The following is a 17,159-nucleotide window of genomic DNA, read 5'->3' as shown; positions in this document are numbered from 1 at the left end:
TTCCTGCCTCTGCATTGTCCATTACCAGGGTGGATATCAATATCTTTACTCATGTTAGTTTGATTTGATTTATTATTGTCACATGTACTAATATACAGTGAAAAGTATTGTTTCTTGTGCACTATACAGACAAGGCATACCATTCATAGAGAAGGAAAGGAGTGTGTGCAAAATGTAGTGTTACAGTCATAGCTAGAGTGTAGCAAAAGATCAACTTAGTGTGAGGTAGGTCCATTCAAAAGTCTGATGGCAGCAGGAAAGAGGCTGTTCTTGAGTCGGTTGGTATGGGACCTCAGACTTTTGTATCTTTTTCTGACAGAAGAAGGTGGGAGAGAGAATGTCCGGGGTGCGTGGGGTCCTTAATTATGCAGATTGCTTTTCCGAGGCAGCGGGAAGTGTTGACACTCAATGGATGGGAGGCTGGTTTGCGTGATGGACTGGGTTTCATTCACAACCCCCTTTGTAGTTCTTGCGGTCTTGGGCAGAGCAGGAGCCATACCAAGCTGTGATACAACCAGAAAGAATGCTTTCTATGGTGCATCTGTAAACGTTGGTGAGAGTCGTAGCTGATATGTCAAGTTTCCTTCGTCTTCTGAGAAAGTAGAGGCACCTCTGGGTGAAGAAATTTGTTGCTTCACTGGAGCACAAATAGATGAGGGATTGTTTTACTCACAGGAACATCTTCTGAACCGTGAACATGGTTTCAGAACATGAAAAACAATATCACCGACTATATAATTCCCCACTATAAAATCTCTAATCAGTAAGCCGATAACTGTCCCCTTTATTAAAGCGTAGTTTAAATTTACACTGCACAATGATAGACACACATTTAGAAACATAGAAACTAGAAGCAGGAGTAGGCCATTCAACCCTTCGAGCCTGCTCCGCCATTCATTTTGCTCATGGCTGATCATCAAACTCAATATCCTGATCCCCTTCCCCCCATATCCCTTGATCCCTTTAGCCCCAAGAGCTATATCTGATTTCTTCTTGAAATCAGACAACATTTTGGCCTCAACTATATTTTGTGATGATGAATTCAACACATTCACCACCTTCTAGGTAAAGAAATTTCTCCTCACCTCAAAAAGGTGTAAAAGCTTTACCCCTTATCCTCAATCTATGACCCCTAGTTCTGGACTCCATCAATACCCAAATTGTAGTTTTAACTCTACACAAATGAGATAGACACACAATTCAAATCAATGACCAAAGTGTAGTTTAAGTTCACTCTCCTGAATGTCACACACACTTCCCATCACAGCAGCTGGTGAAATTTGAATGCAATAAAAAAATGGAGAATTAAGAATCTACTGATGACCATGAAACCATTGTCGATTATCGGAAAAACTCCATCTGGTTCAGTAATGTCCTTTCGGGAAGGAAATCTGCCATCCTTACCTGGTCTGGTCCACATGCAACTCCAGAGCCACAGAAATGTGGTTGACTCTTAGATGTCCTCTGAAACGGAGGGCAATTAGGGATGGGAAATAAATGCTGGTGCAGCCAGTGATGCACACATCTGATAAATGAATTTTTTTTAAAAATCTACACAATGGGATAGACAGACACTTCCAATCAATGCTCCAAAATCAATACATTTTGTTTCAGAGAACTTTTGGAAAAGTCTAAATCTTTTCCCAATAAACCCTGAACTGAGGCAGTATCTCACAGGATAACAATCTTTCTAGGCTCTTGGGCAAAAATGGAGTGATTTCCCCTTCAAATATAAATGCTTCATAAAAGCAAAATTCTGTGGATGATGGATTCTGAAACAAAAACAGAGAATGCTGGAAAAACTCTGCAGGTTTGGCAACAACTGTAGGAAGAAAATAGAGATAATGTTTCAAATCTGTGTGACTCTTTCAGAACTAAAGAGAAGAAAAATGTGTTATATACTGTATAGGACAAGGTGGAATTTACAATTCCTTCATAATCCCTCATGTCTCTATTTTCACCCATCATAAATACATTAGAAGGTACTGATTTCTGACAAGCTTCCTCCTTTGCTGCAACCTTCGCAGGAGAAACACCAACATCTTTAGCAATGCCATTGGTTTAGTTTTAATCTCCAATAATCTGATTTTAAATGTACGACCATGAAAACATATTGGTGTTTTAGACTCAGTTCTATCCTTTTACAACCCTGTGAGCATCTGTTTTCTTTCATTCCTACAACATGTTCTGCAATAGTTAGAGGTCGAGTTGGCAACTCGAGTCCATGACGACTCTCTGTAGAGCAATCCTGTCAATCCTATTCCCCTTCTAGATTCCAATTCCCCTGCAAGTTGATTTCCTTCAAATCAATTTCAATCATCCATCCAGTTTCATTTTGGAATCATTGATCACCTCCAATTCCACTCCGCTCCTGGTCAGTGAGTTCCTGTAGTCAGTGAGTTCCTGTATGAGCTGCGGGCGGGCTGGAGCCGGCAAGAGGTGACAGTGGGAACAGCAATGGCCGGTAGAGTTACAGCGTTCCTTCGTGGCCAGCAGGGGAAACTGCAGCAGCAGCAGCACAGTCTGGCCAAAAGCTTCCCCAGTTCAGCTGCTCAGAGGCACTGGGAACCTCTTCAAATGTAAACTTCAGCTTCTCACATTCACCCCCATCCATCCATCTCTCCCACAATCCACCTCACACTTCCTCTCTCTCTCTCTCTCTCCATCCATCCCTCCCTAAAACAAGAACCATTCACTCAGCACAGCAGTTTCACCCTCATTCCCCCAGTCTGTATTCCAGCCTTTACCACATCCACTCTGCTCCCAGATACTTTACACCATTAGATATTACAATTCAAACTTTATAATCTCTACAATTTACTATTTGTTCAAGGCAATCACAGACAGCAGATAAATCATCAATTCCACTCCCACCCTGAGCAATAGGGGATATATTTATACATTATCTCATTTCATAGTAAAACCCACACACTGAGCCTCAGATTTGCTTCTGTTATTATTTTAGTGTCCAGCAGGTGGATATTAGAATGACATTAACATCAACCCTTCATGGTCTCAGTCTCCGTGTTTGTGAGAGTGTGTGTGATAATGTGTATGTCTGTGCATGTGTTTGTGTAAGTCTGAATATTTTTTCGTCTGCATGTCTGTGAATGTGTTTGTCTGCCAGTTTGCCTGTAGATGTTTGTCTGAGATTATGTATATCTAGAGATATGTTTGTGAGTTTCCCAGTGTCTGTCAATGTGTTTGTGTGTCTGCGAGTTTGCCTGTTACTGTTTCTGAGATTGTTATCGATTTGTGAATAGGTCCATCTGTATTAAAGTATATTAAAATGAAAAATAATAGCAACAAGAAAATTACGGCAGCACAATTCTCCAATAAGATCCTTTCGTCATCTGAGAATTCAGTGATCTCCCAGGTAGAGACCAATTATCTCACAGCACCACAAGAGGGAGCTCCCTCACTGTGTTCGCTGCAGCAGGAGGAGGGTGGGATGAAAAAGTCTTCAGTTATTGTCAATCTTTTCATGTTTAATAGATGTTTTGTTAAAAGCTAATTGGCCGTCCAGTGACTCTGTTCATCCACATTTCTAAAACAAAAAGGTAAAAGTTATGGTCACTTGAGCCAGGGTTATATTCTGGGACTTCCTGTCCAATAGTAACATCAGCTGGGATTGTAACACTCTATCTCCTCTCAGCAGCTCATCGTGTCCAGGAGACCCACCTTCTGTTCCATTCACCCAATTCCCACTAAACTGCTTTTAGATTTGGATGAGTTTGTATAAAATAGATAAAGGTGGATATTCAAGATACTTCACAAGTGAATAAAGGCACAAAATTCCACAGATTCTGAACAAACAAAATAAACTTTTCTATACACCTGTGAGAAAGGTACAACAATTCACAATATGAGGAAGGGGAGATTGAATGGTAGTTTACAAGGGCATGTGTCAAGGATATTTTGGAGAGAAGTGGATGATGATATTGGATTTGAAGGAGGGAGCTATTAACAATAGCAGCTATTATGGAGAAGTCGTGCTGTCAGTAGTTCAGTGGGAATAGGACTGAAGGATCAGGAGATGGGACTCATCGACAAGATGAGCTCTAAGAGGACACGAGGGGAGGTGGGAGAGAAACTGCAGAAAGATCAGAGTTCAGAGTTCAGAGCGCAGGCAAAAGGGAGCGTTAGAGGAGGTTTGGTTCAGTGGGTTAGGGGAAGGAGGGAAGCAGCAGAGGCAGCTGATTGGATTGTCCCAATCCTAGTGACAAAGAAGATCATGAGTTTCTCCTCCATGAGCACTTGTGGGGAGGTGAAGATAGAGGAAGATCAACGGGAGAGCACCACAAAAGGAATTCAATTGTGTTGATGATATTAAAAAGATTCAACATAGCATTGAACACAAAGATAATTTATTTGACTTTTATTCAGAATGTTAAACAGTACAACTGGCTGGAGTTCATTAACATCAACAAAAACAAACCCAATGAACATATTACAGTCATGGACAGGATTAACAGCAGATTCCAATCACTGTGTTACTTGTGAATTCTTTGGTGTTTAAGCAGGTAGGATGACTGAGTGAATCCATTCCCACACTCGGAGCAGGTGAATGGCCTTTCTCCGGTGTGAACTCGCTGATGGACAATGAGGCTACATGATCGCCTGAACCCAGCCTCACAGTGAGAGCACCTGAACGGTCTCTCATCAGTGTGAACACGTTGATGGGACATCAGTTCACCAGAACTTTTATAGCACTTCTCAGTCTGAGCATTTAAAAGGTCTCTCCCGAGTGTGAATAAGCTGGTGTGTCAATAGGTGGGATGACCGAGTGAATCCCTTTCCACATACGGAGCAGGTGAATGGCCTCTCCCCGGTGTGAACTCGCCGGTGTGCCACTAGGTTAGAGGAATTAATGAATCCCTTCCCACACACGGAGCAGGTGAACGGCCTCTCCCCAGTGTGAACCCGCTGGTGTAACGCTAGATTGTATGACTGAATGAACCTTTTCCCACACACAGAGCAGCTGAACGGCCTCTCTCCAGTGTGAACACACTGATGTAATACCAGGTTGGATGACTGAGTGAAATCCTTCCCACACATGGAGCAGGTGAAAGGTCTCTCCCCAGTGTGGGTGCGTCGATGAGTTTCCAGTTTGGATGGGCAAGTGAATGCTTTCCCACAGTCCCCACATATCCACGGTTTCTCCGTGGTGTCGGTGTCATCATCTCTCTCCAGGTTGATGATCAGTTGAAGCCTCGTCCACACACACAACACGTGTACAGTTTCTCCCCTCTGTGAATGGTGATGTTTTTTTCAGGCTGTGTAACTGGTTAAAGCTCTTTCCAGTCAGTTCACTGGAACACTCTCACTCGGGTGTGTGAGTGTCTCGGTGCTTTTCCAGTCACACTGATGTTTGAAATCTTTTCCCACAGACAAAACAAACAAAGATTTCTCCTTCCACATTCCAAGTATGATGATATCCAGGTCCTAATGAATCAAGTGATTCTGTCAGATCTTGATGTGATGTCTGGTTTGAGATTCCCGTCTGCAATCCTCAACTTCTAATACCTGTAAAAACCGTCAATAAAACTCATCACTGACAGTCCAGGATAGAAATTCTCAACAGACAATTCTAGTTTCTCTGGAATTTTTTCCTCTCGAAACCCCACAGTTGCAGATCCCCATCCCACACACTCTCCCTCCTCCCTGAACTGAAATCCAAATAAATTGACAGATAATTATTTCAGTATCCTTTTAAAAAATGTGTACAACTAGAGATAGTATTTTTGATGATTCACTTCATTCAAAAAACATGAGAAAACATCAATCTGAATCACCCTGACCCGATCAGTCAGAATAGCAGATGGTAACTTTGTGTCCAGAACTGACTGTTTAGAGATTTGATGAGAAATTGTGAAGGGGGTTTCTCTAAACCGCCCTCTCTAACTAAGTTAAACCTGGTTTCAGTCTCGGGGCCCATTCTGCTTTCTGGTTCTCTTTCTGCTGACTAATTAACCTCAATTAAATATCAAGAATACTGAAGCCACTGTTTTTGGTCCCCCTTCCAAGTCTTGTTCCTTTGCAATCCACTCAATCCCTCTTCCTGGCAAATGTCTGAAATTAAGCCAGTTTGTTCATAACCTCGGTGTCCCATTTGATCCCAGGTTTCTGGGACCACCTATTTCCACCTCGGTAACATCACATGACCTCAGCTCTACCTCAGTGCATCTGGCACTCAAACCCTCATTCAGGCCATTGTTACCTCCAAACTCAACTGTTCCATCGCACTCTTGCAGGTCTCCCACATTTTACCCGTGGAAAGGTGAAGTCATCCAAAAGTCTGCTACCACTTTCCTAATTAACAGCAAGTCCTGTTCCCTGATCACCCCTGTCCTCCCAGACTTGCCTTGGCTCTCAGTCATGCAATACCTTGATTATAAAATTCTCATCCTTGTTTTCAAATCCTTCCATGGCTTCAGCCCTCCCGATCTCCGTAACCTTCCCACAACCATCCGAGATATCAGTGCTGCTCTAATTCTGGCCTCTTGTACATTCCCTACAATAATTGCTCCAGCACTGGTGGTCGTAGGTTCAGTTCTTCAGTCCCAGGATCTGAATTCCCTCCCTACATCTCTCTGTCTCTACCTCACTTTCCTCCTTTAAGACTCTCTTTAAAACTCACCTCCTTGTCCAAGTTTTTGGTCATCTGTCCTGATATCTCCTGATGTATCTGGGAATCTCACTTTGTTTGATAATGTTCCTTAAAGTTTATGTATTAGTCACAGACTTATTAAGACTTACATTAACACTACAATGAAGTTACTGTGAAATTCCCCTAGTTGTCACGCTCCGGCACCTGTTTGGGTCAATGCACCTACAACTGCGTGAGGAAATTGTAGTACCTGGAAGAAACCCACGCAGACACGGGGAGAACATGCAAACTCCACAGTGACACAAGCCGGGAATTGAACCCTGGCGCTGTGAGGCAGCAGTGCTAACCACTGTGCCACCTGTGTGAAGTGCACTGGGATGATTTATGATGTTATAAATAGAAATTGTTGCTGGCTGTAACTCTGACCTCCTGTTTTACAATCCACTGATTTCACAACAAACTCTATCTCTGATGTTTTTGTCTGCTGTTTACAAAAATCCATTTGGGTTATCCGTTTGGTTTTGCCCTTAATAAAGGTGGCAGATGTTAACGTCTGAGGATTTTGCCTCGCAAATTGAGGGATTAAAGTTTAATTATTAGTGTCACAAGTAGGCTTACATTAACACTGCAATTAAGTTACTGTGAAATCCCCCTAGTCGCCATACTCCGGCACCTGTTCGGGTTACACTGAGGGAGAATTTAGCACGGGTCAATGCACCCGAACCAGCACGTCTTTCAGACTGTGGGAGGAAACCGGAGCACCCGGAGGAAACCCACGCAGACACGGTGTGGTGGACCTCAATTGTGCCTTTGTCCTATATGGACCACCGTTGTGTGTGCTTGTCATACCTGGACACATCCCCTTCCAGTTTGGGTCCTCCCCTCAGCACCTAGTATAAAGGTGGCTGTCTCCTCCCTATTGTTTAGTCCAGGTCGGTTATTTGTTGGGATCTGCTCCTGATTCTGTTGTGAATAAAAGCCTACACTTATATTGGCATATCAGTAGTCTTTCGCCTTATTGATAGCGCATCACACGGGGAGAATGTGCAGACTCCGCACAGACAGTGACCCAGGCTGGGAATTGAACCCGGGTCCCTGGCGCTGTGAAGCAGCAGTGTTAACCACTGTGTCACCCTGCCCGAGATCCGGCATCTGGCCGACACCGGGTGTTTATGAAGCCTCACCGCCCGGATCCATTTATGTTTCCGGTTTTCTTTCGGGCTCTGGATCCGGGCCATTGAAAACCCGCCGGCTCGAGCTCCTTCCCGCCTGCGGATCCACAAAGTGTTTCCAAATCCTCCCAGCCACCGCCTAACGCTGACTCCGCTTCTCCGGGACAAACAAGCGCCAAGGACAGCAATGACACTGCGCATGCTCCACATCACAATGCCCGGGGACTGATTGACGGCAGCTCCGGACCAATAGGAAGAGGGGGCGGGTCTGGAGGACTGAGCCGGAGCGGCTGGTCCTCCAACCAATCGGAGTGAATGAGAGGCGGGTCCAGGCTGGGAGTGGAGCATGCGCAAAGATGATCAGGCGCTGGGGAGCCTGGGAACGGACTGCGCAGGTGTGGTGAGCACAGTAAGAAGTCACAACACCAGGTGAAAGTCCAACAGGTTTATTTGGAATCAGGAGCTTTCGGAGCTCCGCCCCTTCATCAGGTGACTCACCCAGTCCAACACCGGCATCTCCACATCAGGTGGTGTGGGTGTGCGCTCTGAGCATGCTCAGTGTCAGTCATGGTGTTGGAGCGGGTTCGGGAGGAGATTGTGAGCACAGGGTGGGAATGGAAACCACGGCTGCACTGGAAACAGCACCAACTTCTGGCCTAGGCCGCAGGCCCCCACTTTACTGTGGGGACAGGCCCGGGGAGCACTGAGCTGGCAGCTGGACATTAGGGAGGATTTGGAAACACTTTGTGGATCCGCAAACCCTTCAGAATCATTGTCAGCTCCCTGGTTTGCAGCTGCGGGGCTTCTCCCTCCCTCCCTCCCGGGAACAGGCCCAGGTTAACGGCCCCATCCTGGCTCAGCCACTGGAGGATGGTTCACATCAGAGGATGGGGACAATAAATAAGAGGTTACACTTTGGCCTCAAATCAATGAGGACTCTGATCTCTGGGAAGGAAGGAAACCCTGGGAGGTGGGCGGGGAGGATTCACAAACACCCGCTGGAGGCCCCAACACGCCAATAAGACCCATTGGTTTTATTGTCAGTCTGCAAACAGGAGCTGGAGAACTGAACCCAGACAGAGGAGAGGGAGGGAGAAAACTGGGAGTGGAGGAAAGAAAATTGTCTGTTCAGCATTTCTATTGTGGACTGACACTGATAGATGTTTGAAAACTGCTTTTACACACGGTTACAAGTCGATGAATTTCACACAACCCCAAGAGAAATGTTTGTCTGTCTGTGATTTCTATTCTGCATTGACTGTGATGATGTTTGTAAACAGAGATTACAGCTTTCAGGAAAGATTAAATGGATTGAAGTTTTTTCTTGTAGAGCAGTGACCTGATAAAAGTCTTTAAAATTATTCGTGGCTTGGACAGGGGAAATGTGGAGAGAATGTTCCACTTGTGACAGAGTCTAAAAGAAGGAACGATCAATAGACAAAGAGTCATAAATACAAGATAGTTACTAATAAATCCAAGAAGGCAATAAGGACAAATTTCTTCACTCACAGGTTTAGAATCACCATAGAAATGAGTTGAGGAAAGTGCTGAGATTGTTTCAAAAGAAAATGAGAGAAGCACACGAGAGAAAAAGAAATAGAAAAATCAATTGAAAGGCTGAGATGAGGTCTATGGGACAGGAGAAGATGTGTCAAGTATAAAGAGTTGAACTGAATGGCTTGTTTATGTCTTGTGTATTCAAAGTAATTCAATGTAAACTCCTTTTCCAGAATATCTGCAGACGGGCGATTCAAACCAAACATCTCGGGATCTGACAGTGTCACATGATTCTTCAGGATCTGAATATCAAAGGCCTATGAATGTGGAAGGAGAAACGTTTGCCTATTTTGTCTTTGGGAAATTATTCAACATCAGTGTGACTGGAAAAGCCCCGAGACACAGACATCTCAGTTATTTTTCCACAGTCAGCTGGAACAGAGCTTTAACCAGTCACACAGTGTGAAAAGAAATAGCACATTTACATCAGGTAGACACCGTACACGTGTTCTTTGTGTGGACCTGGTTTCAACTGATTCTATAACCTGGAGAGACATGAGGACACCGGCACCATGTGAACAAGGAGCAGCAATAGGCCATTCGGCCCCACGGGCCAGTTCCGCCATTTAATAACATCATGGCTGATCTGATAGTGAGCTCAAATCTGCATCCCGCCTACACCCGATAGCCTGTCAATAATCATGGAGAAACCGTGGAAATGTGCGGACTGTGGGACGGGATTCAATTACCCATCTGAATTGGAAACCCATCGACGTATTCACACTGGGGAGAGACCATTCACCTGCTCTGTGTGTGGGAAGGGATTCACTCAGTCATCCAGCCTGTACACACACCAACATGTCCATACTGGTGAGAGGCCATTCACCTGTCTTCAATGTGGAAAGGGATTTAATGCTTTATCAAACCTCCGGACTCACCACCAGGTTCACTCTGATCAGAGACCGGTTAAATGTTGTGAGTGTGGGAAGAGCTTTAAAAGCAGAAAGGATTTGTTGATTCACCAACGCACTCACACTGGGGAGAGGCCTTTCATCTGCTCCGTGTGTGGGAATGGATTCACTCAGTCATCCCACCTCCTGACACACCAAAGTGTTCACACTGATCAGAGACCATTTCAATGTTCTGACTGTGAGAAGAACTTTAAAAGTAAAAAGGATTTATTGATTCATCAGCGCACTCACACTGGGGAGAGGCCGTTCATCTGCTCCGTGTGTGGGAAGGGATTCACTTGTTCATCCCAGCTCCTGAAACATCGATTTGTTCACACTGATCAGAGACCTATCAATTGTTCTGAATGTGATAAAACATTTAAAAGCAAAAAGGATCTTCTGAAACACCAGCACACTCACACTGGGGAGAGACCATTCATCTGCTCTCTCTGTGGGAAGGGATTCACTCGATTAGCTCACCTTCTGAGACACCATCGAGTTCACACTGGGGAGAGGCCATTCACCTGCCCTGTGTGTTGTCAGGAATTCATTGATGCATCTGACCTTCTGATACACCGGCGAGTTCACACTGGAGAGAGACCTTACACTTGCCCCCTGTGCGGCAAGAGATTCACTCAGTCATCCCACCTGACTACACACCAACTTGTTCACACTGACCAGAGACCTTTTGAGTGTTCTGATTGTGAGAAGAGATTTAAAAGTAAACAGAATCTGCTGAAACACCAGCGAGTTCACACTGGGGTAAGGCCGTTCAACTGCTCCATGTGTGGGAAGGGATTCGCTCAGTCAAACAACCTGCTGAAACACCAGCAAGTTCACAGGCAACAGCAAGGGTTGGATTCTGCTGTTATTGCTGCTGTTAATCACACCCAGGACTGAATGATGCCAAGATGCCTGTTTCCAGCGGTGTTCACAGTTTTCTGGTATGTGTCAATAATTTTGGCTCAACTGTGTGGAAAATGATTGCTAAGTTTGCATCTGATACAAAAGTTGCTCCCATGGTTGACGATGAGGAATAAAGCTGTGGACAGCAGGAAGATATTAATGGACTGGGGGGTTCGTCAACACAAAAATAGCAAATAGAATTCAATCTGGATCAATGAGAGAGATTGAATTTGGGAGAGTAAACAAGACAAGGGAATGAACATGGGATGATGTTGAGAATTATAGAGGAACAGAAGGACTTTGGAGTGCATATCCACTGATCCCTGAAGATGGCTGCACATGTAGATCAGATGGTCAAGGAGGCATTTGGGACACTTTCCTGTCTGAGGCCTGGAATATAAGAGCAGGGAGATTATGTTAGAACTGATAAAAGACGAGTTAGAACACAGCTAGAATACTGAGCACAGTTCTGGTCACTGCATCATCCAACTATAAAGTAAGACATGATTCATTAATTTGTATAAAACCGATAATTTATCATATAATTGCAGACAATGTTTAATTCATCAAATTTAGGAGATAAATAATTATAAGGTGACTTCAGGAAAATGGAAAAGGCTGATTAGTGACTAGCTGAAGAATCTTTATTTATTTTAATCTTGACTTTACTTTTCATAGAATCCCTACAGTGCAGAAGGAGGCCATTCAGCCCATCGAGTCTGCACTGACTCTCAGACAGTGTCTCTAGAGGAGTTGGATTCTGCTTTTGTTGCTGCTGTTGATCATATTTAGGATTGAATCACATTAATTCTGGCCTTTATTTTGCTGATGTTAACTCCTGTAATGTGGCTGGAGTTTAATATTTTAATGCATCAAATAAATCAGCTTTGTTTCAAACAGACAGTGTTTCGTGTGGTTCATCTCTGAGATGTCATGAACATTTTCCCTTAAATCTGCTCTGGAAATGTATTAAACAGAAGATCAACAATTAAATACGTCGCATCAAATAATTGGGAAAAATCCACTGGGGGCATTCATTTCTCAATTAATTCTGTTCTGGAATGTTCTGCCTGAAAGGGGATGGAAGCAGATTCAGATACATCTTTCTGAAGTGAATTGGATCTCCAGTTGAAGGTAAAGTTAGCAGGGCTCTGGGGAAAGGGGAGGGGAGTGGGGCTGATGGGCAGCTCTTTCAAATGTGTGACCACAACCCCATAAGGCAGCTGTATATTGACAGGAGAAAGGCTGATGTCCAAATACTCGAGAATAACAAGGAAGTTGTGATGAACCAGAATAAAACATTGGTTCAGCTTCAACTGGAGCATTGTGGCCAACTCCGGATAGATCGCTATAGGAAGGAGGTCAAGACATTGTAGAGGATGCAGAAAAAATTCATGGGACTGGTTCCAGGGATGAGAAACTTCAGTTATGAGGGTAGATCGGCAAAGCTGGGGCTGATCTCTATAGAGAAGAGGAGGTTCGATAGAAATATTCAAAATCAAGAGGGATTTGGACAGAGTAGATCGGAAGAAACTATTCTGATTGGCAAAAAGGTCAAGAAGCAGAGGACACAGATTAAAGGTGATTTGTGAAATAAGCAATGGTGATTTGAGGAAATCCTGTTTCCAGAGTGAGTGGTTAGAACCCGGCGTGCACTGACCCAGTGTGGGGAGGAGGAAGGTTCAAACAAGATTTCAAAACACAACTCAATAATTATCTGAAGAGAAAAAAAAATGTTCAGGATTACGAGAGAAAGACTGTGCACTGGCCGAGGGAGAGGCCGGGGAGGGATCGAGGGAAAGGACGGGAGTGACCGAGGGAGAGGCCGGGGAGTGACCGAGGGAAAGGACGGGGAGGGATCGAGGGAGAGGCCGTGCACTGACCGAGGGAGAGGCCGGGGAGTGACCGAGGGAGAGGCCGTGCACTGACCGAAGGAGAGGCCAGGGAGGGATCGAGGGTGAGGCTGGGGAGGGATCGAGGGTGAGGCCGGGGAGTGACCGAGGGAGAGGCCGGGGAGTGACCGAGGGAGAGTCCAGGGAGGGATCGAGGGAGAGGCCAGGGAGGGAGTGAGGGTGAGGCCGGGGTGTGACCGAGGGAGAGGTTGGGGAGTGGGACTGGCTGTGTCACTCTCTCAGAAAGCTGGTGTGGGTGTGAACACGATGGGCTGAATGACCTCTTTGTTTGCTGTCATCATTCTCTAATTGTAGTGAAGGCTCTGAGGAAAAGGGACTAACCGGCAGCTCCTTCAGAGATGATCCTGACCCTGCAATGCAGCTGTACATCGACAGGACACAGTCACAGTGGTCATGCTGAGTATATCCCTCATCGAGGAGACCACTGTGGAATTCTGCAGCCTCTCTATTTAAATAAAATGCTGATTTTCTATTCTTCCCAACAATGCGGATAACCTTTTTCCCCAAATTATACTTTATCATTCCGACGTTCCCATCTACTTACCCTATAGCGGCACGGTAGCACAGTGGTTAGCACTGCTGCTTCACAGCTCCAGGGTCCAGGGTCCTGAGTTCGATTCCCGGCTCGGGTCACTGTCTGTGTGGAGTTTGCACATTCTCCTCGTGTCTGCGTGGGTTTCCTCCGGGTGCTCCGGTTTCCTCCCACAGTCCAAAGATGTGCGGGATAGGTTGATTGGCCAGGTTAAAAATTGCCCCTTAGAGTCCTGGGATGTGTAGGTTAGAGGGATTAGCGGGTAAAATATGTGGGGGTAGGGCCTGGGTGGGATTGTGGTCGGTGCAGACTCGATGGGCCGAATGGCCTCCTTCTGCACTGTAGGGTTTCTATGTTTCTATAGTGTGATGTATTTTCAGGCTGTGTAACTGGTTAAAGCTCTTTCCACACTCAGTTCACTGGAACACTCTCACTCGGGTGTGTGTGTCTCAGTGCTTTTCCAGTCACAACTATATCTGAAATCTTATCCCATGGACAGAATAGATGTAACATTGCTCCTTCCACATTCAAAGGCCAGTGATGTTCAGGGCTGTTACGGGGTTTCTTTCAGAGACAAAGTATTGCCAAAACTTTAGCTAATACAAAGACTTGTGACACAGCATCCTGGTGAAAGGCATTTTTATTGACCAATGCGAGACAAAACACCTGGAAAATGTGTACAAGGAAGGCCCGAGATGGCACGGGTGGATAGTATCAGAATGTGGACCGGCCTCTCGATGGGACAGGCAGTGAGAGCAGCTGAGAAATCAGTGGAGAAAGATTGTTCAGAGCGCGGCCAACCCTCAGAACGAGGACGGATGAGCGACAAGACACCTGTAGTGGGAGGAAAAAGACTATTTACTATCCAGGATAAAATTAATGTACTCTATAGAAACTTGGAGCAGGCCATTCGAGTCTGCTCCACCATTCAATATGATCATGGCTGATCCTCGATCTCAATGCCATATTCTCCCCACACCGCTTGAAGCCATTAAAATCTAAAATAAAATCCATCTCTTCCTTGAATATATTCAGTGACTTGGATTCCACAGCCGTCTGTGGTGGAGAATTCCACAAGTTCACTGTCCTTTGAGTTCAGAATTTTTTCCTCATCTCAGTCTCATCTGACATCTGTTTTTGTGGATCATTTCAGTGGAAATGTGCCCTCGCTCAAAGAGAATCAGCCACTGGAATGAAAATTGAGAGACCGGCCAGTCCAACAGCAAGAAACCCTCTGACCCCCACACTTCACCAACTGTCAGAATGAACATGGTTCAGTTCCGGATGTGATTAACAGCAGCAATAAGAGCAGAATACAACCCCAGTCATCACTTGTGAACTCGCTGGTGTCTCAGCAGGTGGGATGACTGAGTGAATCCCTTCCCACAGTCAGAGCAGGTGAATGGTCTCTCCCCAGTGTGGACTCGCTGGTGTGTCTGCAGGGTAGGTAAATCACTGAATCGCTTCTCACACTCCGAGCAGGTGAAAGGCCTCTCCCTGTCCCCGCTGTGAATTTGCTGGTGTCTCAGCAGATTGGCTAACTGACTGAATCCCCTCCCACAATTGGAGCAGGTGAACGGCCTCTCCCCAGTGTGAACTCGCTGGTGTGTCAGCAGGGTGGAGGAATCTCCAAATCCTTTCCCACACACGGAGCAGATGAACGGCCTCTCTCCAGTGTGAACTCGCTGATGTGCCAGCAGGTCAGATGAATCTCTGAATCCTTTCCCACACTCTGAGCAGGTGAATGGTCTCTCCCCAGTGTGAACGCGATGGTGTCTCTGCAGACTGGATAACCGAGTGAATCCCTTCCCACACTCAGAACAAGTGAACAGCCTCTCCTTGGTGTGAACTTGCTGGTGTACCAGCAGGGTGGATGAATCTCTGCATCTTTTTCCACACACTGAGCAGGTGAATGGTCTCTCCCCAGAGTGAACTCGACGGTGTCTCACTAGATTGGATGAAATACTAAATTTCTTCCCACAATCAGAGCAGGTGAATGGCCTCTCCCCAGTGTGAACTCGCTGGTGTGTAAGCAGGTCGGATGAATTAGTAAATCTCTTTCCACACTGATAGCAGGTGAATGGCCTCTCCCCAGTGTGACTGCGTCGATGTGTTTCCAGCTCAGATGGGGATCTGAATCCCTTTCCACAATCCCCACATTTCCATGGTTTTCCCATGGTGTGGGTGACTGCGTCTTGGTGCTTTTCCTGTCACTCTGATGGTAAAATGGGTGATGGTTTTCCCCGTCCTAATGAGTGACTCTGTCAGAGCTTGACGTGAAGTTTCATTTGAGATTTCTTCTGGCAAATCCTCCCCTTTTAATATCCTGTAAAAGGAGTTTACAAATGTCATCACAGTCAGTACAGCTCAGAAACTGAGAACAGACAATTCTAGTTGCTGTGGAACACTCTTTCCTCACTGGCTTAGAGTGAATAATGAATTTGAAACATCATTGCGAGCCATCAAATCAATCAAAATGCTCACAAAGGAGTGGAATTTATCTCCAGATGTACGGAAATCAGAAATAGTGAAATTATCTTCAATTCGGACAGAATTTTAAGAATCCGTGGAACCCCTACAGTGCAGAAAGAGACTATTCAGCCCATCAAATCTGCATCGATAATTCAGATGAATGAACATGGTTCAATCCTGAATGTGATTTAACAGCAGCAAAACAGCAAAATCCAACCCCTGCAACCACTTGTGAACTCGCTGGTGTCTCAGCAGGTGGATGACTGACTGAATCCCTTCCCACACACAATGCAGGTGAACAGCCTCTCCCCAGTGTGAACTCGCTGGTGAATCACACCAGTCCCAGAGCCATGAAACCTCTCGCAGATAACAGAGCAAAGCACTAAAAACTCTAAACTGTAGATGAATGCGCAATAATACTCACCTCTGGAACAATTTCACTGTTTTCAAATTTAAAACCTCCTGCTGGAGCCTGCAGCTGGAAAGATGCCAGAAGCACTGGAGTCGGACAACAATTGCAGTCTTCAAATCTTCTAATTCCCTGTGAAAGGAGATTACAAGAGTCATGTGTCAACAGTGGTTAGAGATTAAGAGATAAACATTTTTCTTGGTTTGAGATTGCTGTGTATAAATCCTCCCCTTCTAACCGTAAAAGGAGTTTCCAAAATCCATTAGTTAGTCCAGAATATAAATTCATAACACCTCTCCTTCTGTTTCCTAGCACAGGATTATTTAAGATTGAAATGGTGACATAGGTTGCAGTTCAGACAAGGTCCACTACGATAGTTCCTGGCATAAAGAAGTTTGTTTATTAAGGAAAGGTTAACAGGGTGCGTCGATACTCATTGGATTTTAGATAAATGAGAGGAGATCTAACTGAAGCACATATGATTCTGAGGGTACTTGACAGGGTAAGTGCTGTTTCCCCATATCAGGGAATCAAAAATTGCAGGGACAGTTTAAAAAAAGGGACAGAGCTGAGGAGCAATTGCATCTCTCAGAGGGCCAGTAGCCCGTGGAGTTCTCTCCCCCAGTGGGCAGTGGAGATTGGTCATTGAGTATATTCAAGGCTGTGTTCGCACCGGGAGTTTCACCTCCAAGGGAGTT

At 45.2% G+C, this 17,159-nt stretch overlaps 2 protein-coding genes and 1 pseudogene across 6 annotated transcripts in view; 1 reads left to right on the top strand and 2 right to left on the bottom strand.

Moving 5' to 3' along the window:
* The window catches only part of LOC144481017 (uncharacterized), a 192,388-nt gene extending 180,263 nt beyond the window's left edge, over positions 1–12,125 (top strand). The window contains exons 1-3 of one of the 5 annotated variants that reach the window (XM_078200654.1): positions 8,113–8,211; positions 9,513–11,173; positions 11,814–12,029. In XM_078200654.1, the coding sequence (XP_078056780.1) occupies positions 9,981–11,129 (1,149 nt within the window). In that variant the 5' untranslated portion in view covers positions 8,113–8,211; positions 9,513–9,980 and the 3' untranslated portion in view covers positions 11,130–11,173; positions 11,814–12,029. Of the gene's footprint in view, positions 1–8,112; positions 8,272–9,512 lie in introns of those variants that run through there. The other 4 variants (XM_078200653.1, XM_078200652.1, XM_078200650.1 and 1 more) reach the window with 4 other exon arrangements.
* Positions 4,448–5,268, bottom strand: LOC144480738 (uncharacterized; annotated as a pseudogene).
* Positions 12,126–12,169: 44 nt separating the features above from the next.
* The window catches only part of LOC144480737 (uncharacterized), a 43,240-nt gene continuing 38,250 nt past the window's right edge, over positions 12,170–17,159 (bottom strand). Inside the window, exons 4-7 of the mRNA XM_078200320.1 lie at positions 16,753–16,756; positions 15,443–15,680; positions 15,142–15,358; positions 12,170–12,483 (exon numbers count right to left, since the gene is read on the bottom strand). Coding sequence (XP_078056446.1) covers positions 12,170–12,483; positions 15,142–15,358; positions 15,443–15,680; positions 16,753–16,756 — 773 coding nt within the window. The remainder of the gene's footprint in view (positions 12,484–15,141; positions 15,359–15,442; positions 15,681–16,752; positions 16,757–17,159) is intronic.

This window comes from Mustelus asterias, chromosome 30, assembly GCF_964213995.1.
Source record: "Mustelus asterias chromosome 30, sMusAst1.hap1.1, whole genome shotgun sequence".
NCBI classification, from domain to species: domain Eukaryota; kingdom Metazoa; phylum Chordata; class Chondrichthyes; order Carcharhiniformes; family Triakidae; genus Mustelus; species Mustelus asterias.
The sequence above is the reverse complement of the archived record's forward strand: the minus strand, read 5'-3'. Positions and strand labels throughout refer to the sequence as shown.